Source organism: Macaca nemestrina, chromosome 9 (genome assembly GCF_043159975.1).
Source record: "Macaca nemestrina isolate mMacNem1 chromosome 9, mMacNem.hap1, whole genome shotgun sequence".
Classification (NCBI taxonomy): Eukaryota; Metazoa; Chordata; class Mammalia; order Primates; family Cercopithecidae; genus Macaca; species Macaca nemestrina.
Window position 1 is genome coordinate 108,568,685 of NC_092133.1, and position 18,253 is coordinate 108,586,937.

The following is an 18,253-nucleotide window of genomic DNA, read 5'->3' on the forward strand; positions in this document are numbered from 1 at the left end:
ACCATGAGTATAAAGAACCGAGGCCAGTTTTCACAAACAACCTTCACTGCTTCACACACTACATATCAAGCACGTGCTATGTGCAAAACGCCATGCTGGAGATGAGAGGATGAAAGAGCCAGTCAGGATCCCAGCCCTCTGGAGCCCACCATTCACAGAGGCAAACAAAGGAAGCCACTATAGCACAACACAGTAACACGCACACTGAGACAGACCCAAAGTCTCTCTCGGGGGCCCTATGCACCCCACAACACCCACATACTGGGCCAGCTGGGGGTGCTGCAAAACCTCCGCAAAGGGTGAGTGCTGCCCCCATCCCCAGGAGCTAATGGAGAGGCCCAGCCCTAAACCCAGCCTCAGAGATGCACCCAGAACAGCTGAAGGTGAGGGTTTGTCCTTTCAACTGAAAAAAGACAGTGCACAGGACCTAAAAGTAACACACAACCAGGCGCTGACAGCGTCTCTCTCTGACCAACTTTAGTCGGACCGCTCTTAAGGCTCTTCCAAAATGGACCTCCACCTTTGGTCTTCCATATCCTTCTTTGCATCGCCTGACTTTGGCAAGAGCCCTGCTAAGTCAGTTTAGCTGAATTGCCCCCTCCTCAACATCTGATCACCTTTGATATGTGATGTGTCCCTCGTCCTCCACTGTCCCCCAAAACCCCCCAGGTGATGTCTGATTCTCCTGGCTTGCCCTCAGCAAGAATCCTCACTGGGTCAATGAAGCTAGAATCCCGCTGACCCCTGAGGTTTCCTCCAATAATTTCAATACAATGACCCTCGCACTGCTCCTTGGCTCGGAATTCCCAGTGGCCCATGCGGCACTTGGCACTGAGCCTGGTTTTATTCTGGGATCTCTCCTCCCCTATTGCAATAGTTTTCCTGAGTAAAATCCATTTTCACCACCTTAACTACTATCCAGCTCTGGTTTTTTCCTCTAATAATGCAACAACACATAGCTTTTCCTCAGGAAGCCAGTACTATTACCCATCACTTTCTGGTAAAAACTTTTTAACTGTTAGGAGCCCGGGTAGTGGGACCACAGGGAGAAGACTGAGAGAGTCAACTGTCTGAGTCACCTTTAAGGGAGCACACTACACAGCAAAGTGAAGAGGCTAAAATAGAACTATTACTTTATTAAAGCAAACAAGGCTGCTACATAATACTTCTAGTTTTCTTCTTCAACTCCCAATTTTTAATTCCTATTGGGGCTGGGAGGGAGGGAAGAACATGTGGAGAATGAATGTGAAGTTTCCAAAGAGAAGCCCTCAGTGAGTTTTACAATACTCGTATTTAATTTTCCAAGGCACAGACTCACAGTGTTCAGAAGGTGAGGGCCCGTGATGAAACATTTTCTCCTCTGCTTTCAGCCACTGGGGTTACCTAAACAGGAGAATATGGTGTGGTCACCAAGGCCCTTCAAAACAGAGGCTAAGTAAGGAATGAAAAACATGCCCTAAAAACAAAACAAACAAAAATCTTGAACTAAAAGGCACAAGAGGTCAGAGATACTTTAAATATTAACAAGTGTCTATGCGACAGCATACCAAAAGACCGGTCTGGCTGAAAACCAACTCAGTGTGAAAGCCATGAAGTGCCACCCTGCCCCCCTGACCGATCCAAACAATGCCCTGAAGCCGTGTGACCCACACACTTCAACTTCATATGGGATCTTAAGCAAATCAACCTAACCCCCCTTATCCCCATCATGAGTCTTTTAAACAAATGTGAGTTACTCAAGTCTGCAATCAAATGAACGCTTTTATTAAACAATTTAAATCACAATTACTAGGCTTTTCACAGTGTGAAATTCTTTTAAAGAAAAATGCACATGTAATTGAATCAAGGCAGTTTGGGCAGTTCTTGTATTTGAGCATTTTCACTATTAACCTATGCTTATAAGTTATCTCCACCAGGCTTCTCAAAGTGCAGGCAATTAACTAAAGCTTTAAATTAGGAGTAGAGAAATCAGAAAACAGCCAGATGGTCTCTATGAGGTAGACTTGGGGATTACCACAGCCATAAGGCCATTTCTAGCCACAGCTCCACACTTCTTGGAGAAGGCTGTTTCCCAGCAGGAAACAGGAGGGGAAACATGAGTTGCACAAAGCACTGGAGAGTGAACTGAACCAAACGCTGGCAAAGAAAGGCTCAACTCACTCCTGCTGTCCAGTCACATCCCTGTCTCTGGACAAACTGCATTCTTTTTTGCTGTTATTTCATTTTCTTTTTTCTTTTATACAGATTAAAAGCCTAGATTTGTAAACCTTTTTGTTTTTCTTAGACAGGGTCTCGCTATGTTGCCAGGCTGGTCTCAAACTCCTGGCTCCAAGCAATCCTCTGGAGTAGCTAGAACTACAGGTGCGTGCCACCGTGCCCACACACTGCTTTCTTTAACAGTCCACACACTGCCATCTGCCCTTTCCCTCCTGATGATACTCATCCAATGATGCCTTTGCCATGCACTAAAAGGCTGGAGAAAATGGCCTGGAAACCTACTGAATGCAAACAAGCTCTAAAGCCACAGCTCACCTAGTGAGCTGCCTCTTCACAGAGAATGGCTGGAAGCCAGGGAAGGGAAAAGATGTAAGAAAAACACAAGGGAGGCAAAACGAGCTGCACGAGGCCTTCAGGTCAACACCAGCCTTTACATAAAGTCTCCAGGAGCAACCTGTGAGTAAGGCAGGTGTCCCTACAACAGGGTGGGAGGGAAAGTGGAAGGTGAATTTAAAAAGGAAACGCAGGGGTACTAAACGCCAGCAATTTGCACTGGTTCACAAACATGCCTTCCCAAATAGTAACCAGGCCATGATTTCTGAGTCAATAAAAGACACAGGACACCACTCAGGACACCACTCAGGACAATGACAACAAAAAGTCCAGGGCAGCAAGGTTCGAGAAAACACTGCTATTTGATTGCCTCATCTTTCCTCCACAAGTCAATTCAATTCATCATATACTTATAGGAGCATCTCTTTACTAGATCTGTGTAAAAGAAAAAATTACTCTGGCGCTTATTAAAATGGTGAGGAAGACTTTCCCAGGACTACTGTGATAGATGCTAAGACTATCCTAATAGGAGAAGGAGACGGAGCTCAACTCAGAAAACACAAGGCAACTGGGGACTCAGCACCAATGCACAGAGTGAGCGGGGTCAGTGGATGGAAAATAACTCACAGGAGACAGCAAGGGGAGGGGGATTCTTGCTGAAGGCAGGCCAGGGGAGGAGAGCTTAAGAGTGGGAGGTTGTAGTTAAACTGACTTAGCAAAGCTATGCAGACTGAAGACAGGACCCAAGAAAAAGGCCTGGTCAAAAAGAGGACTCGAAGGAGCCTGAGTATCATCTGGTCAAGGAGATGGTCGTTGTCATCTAGGCTAGGCTCTGTAATGGCCACAACTAAAGTCCTCCTGGCTGCTCCTTCTCAAACCTTCCCACTGGTCCTGTCACCTGGTCATGTCACTTCTCCACTCCCAACTCTGCTGTGACAGAGTTGCCGTACAGCTCTGAGGGCTGGCCTGGCACTGGAGGCCCAGCTCCCCAGCCAACCCTCTCCTCTGCTTTCAGCCAGTGGGGTCACCTAACCACATCTCACACTTCACTTCCCCACCACTAGAATGTTCTCAGTGCCATCTGGCCATCTGTCAAAATCCTTACTCCCTTCAAGATCTGGTTCTAATTCCAATGCCTCCGAAGCTTTCTCAGATACCCCAGCAGGACTGGAACTCCTCATCCTCAATGAGTCCACGGGACATTCTCTCTGTACCAGTAACTAGATTATTTTTTTAATAGCATTTAGTCCTATTTGAACTATGAGCTCCTGAAGGACAGGAAACCTGGTCTGGGTCCCTCTACATCCTTCACAACACCCAGAACAGTGCCTTCCTCTGGTCTTTATGTTCTCAACTTCATGGAGGACATTCTTTCCTCCTCTGCCATAAAAATCAAAATCTCTTTCAAATGAGGTAATACAACACCACAGACTTAAAACTAATAGTTTTTAATCTATTAAGTATGAAATGGATGATTCCCACTATATTTACGCAGCAGGAAAAAAATATAAAAAGAGTTCCTATCTTGAAAGATCTTGTAGTTACATATCTTCTAAATTTTCTACAATAAACATATATTTCTTTTACAAACGTGTTCCTTTTATAATGACATAAAATGTCATTTTGAAAACATTTTAATGGAACAAATAATAAGTGTTATAGGAATTTAGAGAAGGCTGTGGTTCCTGTGACTAGGAACACGCAATGAGACAGTCATGGGAGAAGTGAGGCCAGCACTAGTCAGGCCATGAAGGCTGGCGGATAAAAACAGAAGGAAGAGGGAACAAGAGGAGGACTGGTAGCAGGGGTGGAAGTAGAAGGGGGACAACAGGAAGACGGAGGAGGGGGCAGAGAGAAGAATCACAAAGCAACAGTTATGGCTACCACTGACTGAGAACCTGCCTGATCCCAGGCTCCTCCCAAGCACGAGCTCATCTATCTTTGCCGCCATCCAGTAAGGCAAGTACTATCATTCCCATGTTAAAGATGAGAAAACTAAAAACTAGGGTAATGTTAAATATGGTGAACCCCAAGTTTCTCTTCAAAGAATCAGTATGTCAGTAGGTTCAGCTCTCTTATTCTTTGATTCTCCATTTTAAAGTTTAACTTCCTGGTTCTCATTGCCCACTTGCTTCTAGTTTCAGTAAACAACTTTCCCACCAGTCCTAATCAGTAGTTCACATCTGTTCCCCTGGTCATCTGCTCCGTCCTAATTCCGGTCATCCACTTTGACCTGAGTCACCCTTGGTCACCTGCTCTGACGTAAGTCACCTTTAGTTACCTGTTCCTAACTGTTCTTCCCAACAAACTACTCACCCTGCCACTCTGGCTCATACCCCTGATCTCTTTAAAATAGCCAATCAGAATTAGCTTAGACTGTGCGGTCCAACCCTAGCCAATAGGGTAACAACACAGTAGCAGGGGCTACCTGCAACAGGAATAAGAATCCCTGCCCCTCCCCTGTTCAGGTGTGCTCTCGCCATTGTTCCATCTGCAACGAGCACCCTTTCTGCAAAAAGTAAAAATTGCCTTGCTGAGAGAATTAAATTTATGTTCGAGTGCTATTTCTTTGTGGCACTGGGGAACAAGCATTTCTAACAGTAACTTGCTCAAAGTCACACACCTCATCCATCTAGTAAGTGATGGAATCTGTGCTCTTTCTACTTTAAGACTATTTCAACTGAATTCTGTGTTCCCAGAGGGATTCCTGTATACTTGGCCTCAGGCCCCAGCTCAGCAGGGCCCTGGGTTCCCACTCATCTTCAACCTCAGCAGTTCCACTTTAATTCATGTTATGCATCTTATTTACATGTCATTAAAAATAATAATAATAATAATAATAATACAGGAGTTCCATGACTCCCAAAACTAAACAACAGTTTGAAAACCACCACCCTATGTCATATTGCCAACTGCAAAGGCATCTTTGGCAGCGGGTGTGCCGAGCTGGGACTGAGGGAGGAAGAGGCCTGCCCTGCACATAGGCTGGGAAGCAGAGGGAAATGAGACTGCAACTCTAAGGCCCAGAAAGGTCCGAGACACTGAAGTAAGGGAGAGGTAAAGGAGCGCTTTTATCAGGTGACAACTGTCAGTCATTGGTTCACACCAAAACCAAATCTGTAAGCACATCCTCAAAGCAGCCAGTATTTAAATAAAAAGTTAAGAAAATCTGTTGTTTTTTTAGGGTTAGCTTTGATATACAAAATTTCAAATACCAAAATAAACACAACAGATAAACAGCTCTATTTTAAAACCACCTGAATGTGTGCCAATCTTGCAGAAGAACATGGGTTTCCTCAGTATCCTGATCCTGGGGGGGAAATACCGTCTGCTGGCACACCAGGCATCCTGGGCAACTATTTTGGGGTGTTTTGCCATCCTAGGTTTGCTTCCTACTAATTAATCATTGCAAGGCATTCGGACAAGGTCAAAATTAATTGACAAGAATTTATCTATACTCAGCCACAAGTGCATGGTTTTCAAATTATGCTACCGTGCTGATTTAATTTGTATGCTATATTTTGTACAAACATAATCTGATAGTTCTCACATTTTAAGAGTTTAATCCTTAAAATCAAGCCAATGAATGCTTGGTAGGAGATCTTCCTCATTTTCCATTAAGTAAACACTGAGCTGATTTATGACTAAGTGATACTCTGTTTAGCAGAGAGCAGTCTTCAGATACACAGGCAATAATTCACTTTATTCATTTTGTTCTATGCTCATGACCAGTATCAGACGATGCCTTTATGAGAGAAGGCAACAACAACACATTCTTACTGCATACCCAAGTTTTCTTCCAAGCATGAAGATTTGAGCTTGGCATTTCACAGTTTTATGGAAGTCAAGATAAAAGGGTTTTTGAGTTCTCACTACTTTAAGAGTCACAATTCTCAGCCAGGTATGGTGGCTCATGCTTGTAATCCCAGCACTTTGGGAGGCCAAGGTGGGCAGATCATGAGGTCAGGGTTCAAGACCAGCCTTGCCAACACAGTAAAACCCCGTCTCTACTAAAAATACAAAAATTAGCTGGGCATGGTAGCAGGTGCCTGTAATCCCAGCTACTTGGGAGGCTGAGGCAGAAGAATCACTTGAACCCAGAAGGCGGAGGTTGCAGCGAGCCGAGATCATGCCACTGCACTCCAGCCTGGCGACACAGCTAGACTCCATCTCAAAAAAAAAAAAAAAAAAGCACAGTTCTCTGTTTCTTAGTTTGTTCATATGTAAAATCAGGGAGTTGAAAGAGTTCCCTTTAGCTCAGCAAACACTTACTAAGCACCATTATATGTACACCAGGGGCTGTGGTAATGCCAGGATTCAAATACGAAACAAACAGTGCCTGACCTTGAGAAGTCTGTAAAATGTAGTAGCAGTAGTAGTAGCAGCAGCAGCAGTAGTAGTAGTAGCAGCAGCAGTAAAATATATATAAACAGACAACTTCTAATATAACCTGATACAGATGAGGGTTCTAAGGAAACACAGAAAAAGCCTATGGTAGGCAGAATAATGTCCCCAAAGATGTACACCTCCTAATCCCTGGAACCTGCAACCTTACATGGCAAAGGGGAATTAAGGCCGCAGATGGAATTAAAGTTGTTAATCCACTGACTTTAAAACGGATGTTCCTGGGATTATCTGGGTAAGCCTAAAGTAATCTCCCTAAAAGGGGAAGAAGAAGGCAGAAGATAAAGAGATGTGCTGACAGAAGTATACTCCAGACATGCGAGGCCACTGGCTTTGGAAACAGAGGGGGCCGTAAGTCAAGGAACATAGGCAACCTCTAGACACTGGAAAAGGCAAGGAAACAGATTTTCCCTGAGAGCCTCCAGAGGACCGCGGTGCTGCCAGCCCTTTGATTTTAGCCTAGTGATACCCAGGTCAGACTTCTAAACTAGAGAAGTGTAAGATAACACATTTGTATTGTTTTAAGCCAGAAAATGTATAGTAATTTGCTGTGGCAGCAACAGAAAATGAACACAGAGCCTTTCCATTGGAAAATGCAATTATTTATATGTCAAAAGAGAATACTCATTCCTACCAATGCTTCCATCAGCCACACCCAACAAGGAGAGGAAGCTCATTAAACCTAAAGCTTGGTGCAAAAATGCAAATGTCAAGTGGTATATATCCATCATGTGACACTAAGTTTCCAGTGCCTGCTCCCAGAACATCTTTCATAGACTCGCCAGTCAACTGAGCTGTGATGTGGGAGAAAAACTACTCGCCAATACAAGGCCATAACTATTCATACAGAAACTGCAGGGCCACCTAGCACTTCTGTGCCATATACATGAGTGTTCATCTGGGCCTTCTGAGATGTCTGCTCTCAATCTATTTTGCTTCAGCCTTTGTCAACTGAGACACTACAAATACAGCCTACCATGGAGCACAACATTTAAATGTGACACCAGGAAAAGCTACAGAAGACAGCCCACCCCCAGCCGGGGGCCAGAGCATCTCCTCCTCTAGAATTCTCTTTATGAGTCAAAAATAGCCCCACAGTTACCTGTCAGGCCACATTCTGAAATGCTAAAGGAACACAAAAACACACAAAGGGGCTGCTTCCTCCTGGCCACTGGCGCAGCATTTGTTCACTTACTTGAGATGACTCAGAGGAACACAGCCTCAGCAGGACTAAGGCCAGAGGGGAAGGGCCACACCTAATTTGGCTATTTTCAGGAAAGCTGTGCTTCAGTATGGAATCCTACAGCTGTGTTCAGAATCCACCAATGATCTGTGATTTTACATATTCCTACGTGGATCCTGGCAGTGAGCTCACTCAGGAAGAAAAAGCTTAATTCTACATGCTATACATTAACTACTAAATTTATTTATACAAAACCCAAACATTTAACTTGCCTTATAAAATACATTTAGAAAACTTCCCACAGTAAGTTTTTAAATAACAAGCAAACTGTATGCGTATGAGCACTTTTCAGAACACATGCACACCTGCACTCCCCTCCTCCCTTCTGTGGATTCCTTTCCTTTCTTTACCCACCTCTTCTTGGCATTATCCCCTGGCAACCTCCCTTGCATATCTGATCAATCAACAGTTTGGAAGCCATTCTTCCCACCATCCTTCTCCCACATCTGCCCCACATAGAACACGGAGCAGGCAGTCTCATGGTGGCCCAGAGCTCACTGCTGTCCAGCTGTGAAGCAGCCTCCTTTGCATTTCAATCCAGAAGGGGCAGAACCCTCAAGCCTCAGAACCACCATCATCACCAGACATTCTTAGGGGAGCTCCCGCAACCCCTCAGCAAGCTACAGAGGGGAAGGAACTCAGCATCCTGAGGAAGAAAAGGACTATCTCACTAGCAGTAACTTTTTTAAAGCAATCAATAATAAGTTTTGTTTTCCTTTGTTCATAAGTTAATCAAAGAGGAGTGGGAGATTTTTTCCTGTGTATTTTTTAAGTCAGTCTCATTTCTCTCCCATAAAAGTTCAGAATAGATTTACCTCTAGAATAAAAGGACAGTGGAATTCCTCTCAGTAGTGTAGTATATGTTGGCAGCTCAGGGGAGCATAAAATTTAGTACTAGCTATGTTTTGACCCAACAGCAGGAAATCACTGAAGGGCCCGCTGGTGTTCACTGAAGAATGTGAACGTGCACAAAGGCAGCACTGCAGTTTGGGCCACTGCCAGCTTTTCACTACCAACGCTTTCAGAGAATTGCCCCGCCCCCCATCCCTCCATAAAAACCAAACAACAAACAAAAAACAGGTTTTACTAAAGACCTTCATTATTAAAAATCAAAGAAGGAATCTTGACATATCTAAAGAATGCACTTTCCACACAGAATCAATCCTACAAAAGTAACAATATATTGTAAATGCCTCATTTGAAGATTAGTTCCCAGAAAACCTCCAGGTTTCCTTCAACTCTGTCAATATTGGAAGGCCGTACATTGCAAGATGCGCTCACACAAGTCAGCACCAGTGGACTCCAAGTCCATTTAAGTCATCAGTTTAGCGAAACCTGCATTCTCACATTGTAAAAGCCAATAAGTATCATATTTTTATGACGGAAACTGACATAATGGGATACTGCCTATATACAATAAACGTTAAAGCCCCAAACCATGAATACTACCTAGTATTCATTCTCCTAGACTCATTCACTACCAAAGAACAATCAAGTCTAACTTTGGATATCAGAGGCCCCTTCCTCACCTGTCATCTTCTAAGAACCAGGATGCATAGCTCTCTTAAGTGAGACCTGCAGGACGAGAAAAGCTGCCACGCTTTACCAGGAAATCCTTTCCACTCCAGACCTGCCTTTTCTCTAGCACCAAGGTTAATGGGAGCACCAAGGTTAAGTATATAAAAGGTTCCACAGACTCTGACATGAATACAAAGATTTAAAAAAGATAAATTCACAGAATGTAATGTACGACTTCTCAACCAGCCGGCCCCAAGTTAAGCATCCCCAGGTCACTAGCTCTCTTCTACAGGAACGTGACACAAATTTTTGGCTAAATCTAATGAAATTGCATATCCAGAGGTCCAAAAGCGCACCCATTTCCTATCCTTCTGTTTCCCATTTCAATTGGATTACTGGGGGGGTGGGGCGGGGGGGGAACAAAGACAAAGGAGCAAGACACTTAAAATATAAGAAACGCTAGGGCAGATATGTAGTGACATTCAGAGCTCACACATGCTTATGGTAAATTCTGTTTTCATGCTCAATGAAATCCACAAGATGATGCTGACCTTTTCTCTTTCAAGAGACTGAGCAAAAGGCCGGTATCACTCTCCACCAAAATAACTAAATATCTAATTCATGGAAGAGGAGATCACAAAGTTCTCATTTATGGAAGGCACCCCAAGACTGTATGGTTCTGATGACACACACTGCAAAGGGCAACTGGGTTTTAAAACTTTATTATCTAATACTAGGAAGATCGCAGTGAAACTCAATTTCACATGTTTTAAAGAAATACCAGGTATTGGTAACAATATGGGGCAACTGGAATATTCTCACCTTTGCTGCTGGGAGTATACACTGGCATAACCACTTTGGAAAACTGTGGACAAAGCATTCCACGTACTAACTAAACTTTGTAGGTACCAAATGATATTACACCTTAGGTTTAGTTTTTAATTTTAAACACAAATAAAAACTAAAGTGGTCACACAGAATGACAGGATCACAATCACTGAACTAACTTCATTTATCTGAGTCACCCATTTAGTACAGGAGTACCACAGGAGTTGGAAATACAAACAATGTACAAACAATCCAGTTGCTGGCAAAGGGGGAGGGAGGGAGATCACTCACATCTCCCTGCTCTGGGCTAATCACTTTTCACAAATTAGGGCTAAAAAGAATAAACAGTAAGAGTAAGATAATCTGAATTCACATATTGCTATATTTGAGATTTAACAGTATCAAATTACAATAATGAAAGACACAAGTAACCAGATTATGAGCCACTACCAATTCTCAATCTGTCAACAGCTGCCATGTATCTGGATCGCTGCTACTATCTTTCTGCCATAATCACTATAAAATACAGATAAACTCAATCCATATGGTGGGAACAAAGGCTGTGGATTTGACGTTGTGCATTAATCTGAGTTCCTAGAGATGACTGTCGTTAGCTGAAGTGGTGCCCAAAAGGAACTCATCAGTCACCTGAGCACTGGCAGGAACTTCCTGAGGCAAACGTGGGTGTGGCCTTCTGGCAGAAATTAGATAACCCCACCAAGGCATCACTTGAGGAGCCAATAGAATTCTCAGAGGGCAGGCCTGCTGCCTCAGAAGCCCACATAAGCACTTTTTGAGGAAAGCTCTTCCCACAAACCTAAACTGAAAGGGTCTCAGAGGCACCCTGTCCCTGGGGCAGGAGGACAGGCAAACTCTGTGCCCAGGACTGGCCTGGAGTCATCTGCACACATGAGTGTGCAGACCCAGATGGACTCACCCTATGTGAGTCATGATGTGTACTCACCCTGCTCCTCCACTGCAGGGCCACTCAAAAGCCAAGTAGCTGTGAAAGGAAAACAAAAACTTGGGACTCCAACTCACTATGTCAAAAGGAAAAATATTAAGCTGAAAGCTGCTTTTCCTTTTGTTCCTAAGTAGATAGCTACAGAATAAACGTTAAGTATCTCCACAGGTTGCTACTCTATTGTTCACCTTATCTAGGTAAAGTGTTGATTTACTGAGCTCCAGAGGAATACGTAACTGACTATTCCCCTACCTGCTCCTTTCCTCTTGCAACATGTGGATTCAGTAATACCCTACCCTCTTTCCCCTTCAGCCTGCTTTTCCCCTTTAAATACTGATGCCCTCAAAATCATCTTTGGAGAAAAGCATAGACTATAAACTGCTTGTGTGATGCCATGTTTCTTTAATCCCCGTCATTGTCCTTAATCTTGGCAAAATAAACTTCTAAACTGAATGCGATCTGTCTCAAATACTTTTGGGTTTACATAGCTATTCTGCTAAAATGTGAAAGGGAAGGAAACCCTCCTTTAATCAGAATTTATGGTGAGGGAGTTGTAATTGTTTCCCAGTGTGCTGTCTGTGAAACATCATCAGAAAATGTGTTTAACAGAACATTCCATAGTTAAGTTTAGGAAATATTACTTGATACATACATTTTTTTTTTTTACTCTCATTCCCCACAATGCATAATACAATTTACCGTTTACCATATAAAGTGCTTCAGGAAAGAAACCTGCTTTATTAGTTGATAAATCTTTTTTCTACCTAAAAGAACAGTCCCCAATCTAGCTTGATCTTAAAAATCATCTAGGACTATCATGTTAAAACAGGATTCCCCGATCCCTTTATCAAAAACTTTAAGGGAGGGGTCGGGTAGCTTAAGAGGCACATGAGGTGACACGATCAGAAGAGTTGAGAAAATACTGACAAGCTAACATTTGGCCAGAAATATTTTCTTCTTTTGAAAATGTTTCAGGCCAGGCACGAGGGCTCACACCTGTAATCCCAACACTTTGGGAGGCCGAGGCGGGCAGATCACCTGAGGTCAGAAGTTTGAGACCAGCCTGGCCAATTGGTGAAACTCTGTCTCTACTAAAAATACAAAAATTAGCTGAGCATGGTGGTGGGCACCTGTAATCCCAGCTACTTGGGAGGCCAAGGCAGGAGAATTGCTTGAACCTAGCAGGCGGAGGTTGCAGTGAGCCAAGACTGTGCCACTGCACTCCAGCCTAGGCAACAGCAAAACACCATCAAAAAAGAAAATGTTTCTAAATGTTTCTAGTTCAATTTCCCACTTTACTAAGTTTCATACACTGAATATTGATTCAAGGTCATTATTCTAAGCACTGTTATCCATTTACAGTTGCCCCTAGGTTATCTGCAGGCGACTGGTATTTGGACAAACACCAAAATCTGTGCATGCTCAAGTCTCACAGTTGGAGCTGTAGAACCCACAGATACAGAAAAAGGCAGTTCTTGGTCATGCAGGTTTTGCATCCTGCAAATACTGCGTTTTTGATCCATGTTCAATTGAAAACAATCCACATATAAGTGGACTAACGTGGCTTAGATCTAAGGTGTTCAGGGACAACTGTGTAGTACTAAGGATACAAAGAGTGTAGTATGTTGACTCTACAGATCTTAGGTATATCACAGCAGCAGTTTTTGTTTTTGTTTTTTCTACCTTTTGGATTTTATTTTCACTAAGTTAATCACAATAATAACAATTATAACTACTGAGCTCTTAAATATACTGTCTCCCATAGTTTTATTGTTTTGTTTTGCTTTGTTTTTTAAATTATACTTTAAGTTCTAGGGTACATGTGCACAACCTGCAGGTTTGTTACATATGTATACATGTGCCATGTTGGTGTGCTGCACCCATTAACTCATCATTTACATTAGGTATATCTCCTAATGCTATCCCTCCCCCCTCCCCCCTCCACCCTCCCCACAATAGGCCCCGGTGTGTGATGTTCCCCTTCCCGTGTCCAAGAGTTCTCATTGTTCAATTCCCACCTATAAGTGAGAACATGTGGTGTTCGGTTTTCTGTTCCTGCAATAGTTTGCTGAGAATGATGGTTTCCAGCTGCATCCATGTCCCTACAAAGGACACAAACTCATCCTTTTTTATGGCTGCATAGTATTCCATGGTATATATGTGCCACATTTTCTTAATCCAGTCTGTCACTGATGGACAGTTGGGTTGATTCCAAGTCTTTGCTATTGTGAATAGTGCTGCAATAAACATAAGTGTGCATGTGTCTTTATAGCAGCATGACTTATAATTCTTTGGGTATAAACCCAGTAATGGGATGGCTGGGTTAAATGGTATTTCTACTTCTAGATCCTTGAGGAATCGCCAAACAGTTTTCCACAATGGTTGAACTAGTTTACAGTCCCACCAACAGTGTAAAAGTGTTCCTATTTTTCCACATCCTCTCCAGCACCTGCTGTTTCCTGACTTTTTAATGATTGCCATTCTAACTGGTGTGAGATGGTATCTCATTGTGGTTTTGATTTGCATTTCTCTGATGGCGAGTAATGATGAGCATTTTTTCATGTGTCTGTCGGCTGTATGAATTTCTTCTTTTGAGAAGTGTCTGTTCATATCCTTTGCCCACTTTTTGATGGGGCTGTTTGGTTTTTTCTTGTAAATTTGTTTGAGTTCTTTGTAGGTTCTGGATATTAGCCCTTTGTCAGATGAGTAGATTGCAAAAATTTTCTCCCACTCTGTTGGATGACTGTTCACTCTGATGGTAGTTTCTTTTGCTGTGCAGAAGCTCTTTAGTTTAATTATATCCCATTTGTCAATTTTGGCTTTTGTTGCCATTGCTTTTGGTGTTTTAGACATGAAGTCCTTGCCCATGCCTATGTCCTGAATGGTATTACCTAGGTTTTCTTCTAGGGTTTCTATGGTTTTAGGTCTAACATTTAAGTCTCTAATCCATCTTGAATTAATTTTTGTATAAGGAATAAGGAAAGGATTCAGTTTCAGCTTTCTACATATGGCTAGCCAATTTTCCCAGCACCATTTATTAAATAGGGAATCCTTTCCCCATTTCTTGTTTCTGTCAGGTTTGTCAAAGATCAGATGGCTGTAGATGTGTGGTATTATTTCTGAGGGCTCTGTTCTGTTCCATTGGGCTATATCTCTGTTTTGGTAACAGTACCATGCTGTTTTGGTTACTGTAGCCTTGTAGTATAGTTTGAAGTCAGGTAGCGTCATGCCTCCAGCTTTGTTCTTTTGGCTTAGGATTGTCTTGGCACTGCGGGGTCTTTTTTGGTTCCATATGAACTTTAAAGCAGTTTTTTCCAATTCTGTGAAGAAAGTCATTGGTAGCTTCATGGGGATGGCGCTGAATCTATAAATTACCTTGGGCAGTATGGCCATTTTCACGACACTGATTCTTTCTAGCTATGAGCATGGTATGTTCTTCCATTTGTTTGTGTCCTCTTTTATTTCACTGAGCAGTGGTTTACATTTCTCCTTGAAGAGGTCTTTTACATCCCTTGTAAGTTGGATTCCTAGGTATTTTATTGTCTTTGAAGCTATTGTGAATCTGTCTCCCATAGTTTTCACAACAACCTTATGAGAAAAGTACTGCTGTTATTTTTCCCATTTTGAGGAAATAAGGAAGCAGGCCATACAAGTTTAAGTAACTTGCCCTAAGTCAGTGTCTCAAGCTCAGCACTACTGGATGACTGGGGCTGGTAATTCTTTACCAGAGGGGTACAGGGGCTGTCCTGTGTACCACAGGACACTTAGCAGGAGTCATGTCCTTACCCACAAGATGCTAATAGCAGCCCCCATCCAGTGGTGACAACTAAAATGTCTTCAGACTTTGCCAAACCTGCCCTGGGGGCAACAGCAATGGAGAAGCACTGTTCTACGTGATGCTAGAGATAACAGTAGAGAAGCTAGGGCTCTGGCTGAGGTCTTACCACTGCAAAGGCGCCATGGCCCCCTCCCAAGAGAAGGCATTAAGCCCCCTTTGCATGCTCCAAGCAAAGGAGCCGGCAGGAGCTCTTGCCACTGTCACACACACAGTCTGTCAGCACTGCAGACAGGACTGAGAAGCTTGACAAATATCAAAGTGAGATAAAGCTGTACCAAGCACCAGCAACTTCTGGCACAGAGTAATCCTTCAATACAAGTAATGCCCTGTGTAACTTTCTTCCTATCCTAATGGTTCCAGTTGCACGTATGAAAGATTCTCAATCTCTTCACTTAAAAACGAATCATAGAAAAAAGCCTTCTGCCTACAATGGCATATCTAACACATTATAGACACCTAGGAAGGATCATTTTTTAACACACCCTCCATGTATGAAAAAAAATTATTTTCAGTAATAGTTATGTAAAAATCATTAACTATTATTTTCTAGATTTGTTCTTTAGTTTTAATTCAACTGTCTTAAATGATAAGTGATAAATTTTAATTTTACAGATATTATTTTTGTACTTACCAAGCAAAAATATTACACCTCACGGTTTGCATTCTGTTTCACTGTTTTAATTTTTAAGGACTCTTGGACAAAAACTCCAAGTGATCACACAGAGTGACAATTATAGTCATCAGTAACACTATCATTTATTTCAAATCTACTGTTTAAAAGCAGATATATGTAATACTACAGGGTTAAATACACAAGACTGTCCTAAGCAAGCTTTCTGAACAATTCTAAAGTCTTAAGAAGTTACTCTGGAAATGAATGCAAGCAGCTGAGTCCCCATGTGTTCAGGGCTAACTATATAATCAGGAGTGTCAGATTTAACTTCCATGCTACATACAGTATCTTTTTTTTTTTTTGAGACAGAGTCTCACTCTGTCACCCAGGCTGGAGTGCAGTGGTACGATCTTGGCTCACCGCAACCTCCACCTCCCGGGTTCAAGCAATTCTCCTGTCTCAGCCCACCCCCTCCAGTAGCTGGGATTATAGGCACATGCCACCATGTCCAGCTAATTTTTTGTATTTTTAGTAGAGACGGGGTTTCACCATGTTGGCCAGGCTAGTCTCAAACTCTTGACCTCAGGTGATCCACCTGCCTCGGCCTCCCAAAGTGCTGGTGTTACAGGCATGAGCCATGGCGCTGGGCCTACAGTATCTATTAAAGGCTAAGTACTCCAGAAGTACTCATTTGAAGCTTATATATATATATAATTAAAATTCAATAAAGCAATTATTTAGAACACCAACAAAAGATTTTCAGGGAAAGAGTATCACTGACATTGTTTAGAACTGCAGGCAAAATTCTAGATATTTAGACTTTACAGGCATACTTCTGGATGCTTTTATTAGTGTTATTAAATCCTCCATAGACAATGCACACCTCATCACCGGCAGTGGAGCAGACCACTCCCACCACCCCAAACTTAGGATGCTGCTGTCTGCCTATCAGAGTTAAAATGGTACCGAGACTCTTTAAGCCCAGAAAGTCAGTTGCAAAAGAGTAACGGAAAGAGAAAAGTCACAGAAAATCACAATGAAAGAAACAGTGAAGGAGTGAGATCTCTTGGTTCCACTTCTAGCCGGACCTCAGCTGACCGTGTATGTCAGGCAAACTTTAAAACTTCTTCAGGCAGTGCGGCAGAGAGGGTGAAGTCATAGGCGGCTGGCTGCAGACTGGGAGACCCCAGGCAACGTTCTTCATCTCTCTGGGCCTGTCAGTTTTCTCATCTTCAAGAGAGGAAATATATTTGTATCTACCCACAAGAGGCTGTTGGGAGGTTATAAAAGTAAAGCATGTGAAGTGCTCTGTATGTGGATAGTTGTACCTAGGCAATATCTTAAAATTACTAAATCTGGGTGATATATACTCATCACACTATTCTCTTTAATTCTGTATAGTTTTGAAACATTTTGAAATAAATGTTTGAAGTTAGTTATTATCAAGTTCCTTAAATATAACACATAAGAGAAATAATCACCTCCAAGGCCTCTTTGGGCTCTAAAACTCTCTCATATATTCCAGACTGGAAGGAGAGGATTCCCAGGTGGAAATGAGGAGTGGGAGAGAAAGGGAAAGACATTAGAGAAATAAGCTGTGACCACCAGTCACCTCCTCAAGTGATCACTGCATAATCAATGTTTCACACATCAATGCTTCAATTATTGGACGCTGAGCTGACTCCAAGCATTCATTACAAAATACAAACCAAAATGGGACCAGCACTTCCAGATCCAAGCCCTCGGGGATCTAAGACTGGTGCCTGGCAGCCTCCTCAACCCAGTATCTGTTGGAGTTCAAGTCCTACTTGCTTCCAAAACATCTTCCAAGTATAACCTAAGCAATATCTGGGACAGTGTTCCAAGTACAAACATTCGAATCACAAAGTAGTCCTCCCATACAAACTATTGACTAGTCCGCATTTTTTTTACTGTGCTGTGTAGACTGCTTCATATGACAGCCTAGGACTGATGAGTACTAAAATTCCTGGAGAAGACGGCTATGCTTCTCCTTGGGTGGTAAAATGGGATTTCAAAGCCTCCAACAGATGGTTCCATCATCTGTTGGCCCAGCTAAGCTTCCTCCCAACAACTCTCAGGGTAAAAGGAAAGAAGGGGTGGGGGGCAGATAAAGGCAACGGTAAGCAAGAGAGAATTCTCGGTAAAAGAAAGCAACATCCCTGCATTCAGAGCCTTCCTACACCACATTATCTTCTTCTCCCACAAGCTTCGCTTTGTTCCCAACAGGCCAACATTCTAAATCAGCTGAAACACATCACTTCGTCACCAGGAGGA

At 42.7% G+C, this 18,253-nt stretch overlaps 1 protein-coding gene across 15 annotated transcripts in view; it reads right to left on the reverse strand.

Moving 5' to 3' along the window:
* Window positions 1-18,253, reverse strand: part of LOC105495960 (cyclin Y) — a 314,134-nt gene that overhangs the window by 159,799 nt on the left and 136,082 nt on the right. For 7 of the 15 annotated variants that reach the window (XM_071070197.1, XM_071070198.1, XM_071070191.1 and 4 more), the window contains one exon: window positions 13,476-17,188. The exons of 2 other annotated variants lie outside the window; for them this stretch is intronic. In XM_071070197.1, coding sequence (XP_070926298.1) covers window positions 13,515-14,900 — 1,386 coding nt within the window. In that variant the 5' untranslated portion in view covers window positions 14,901-17,188 and the 3' untranslated portion in view covers window positions 13,476-13,514. Of the gene's footprint in view, window positions 1-1,318; window positions 1,384-11,507; window positions 11,547-13,475; window positions 17,229-18,253 lie in introns of those variants that run through there. 6 more of the 15 variants (XM_011765882.2, XM_011765883.2, XM_071070199.1 and 3 more) reach the window with 4 other exon arrangements.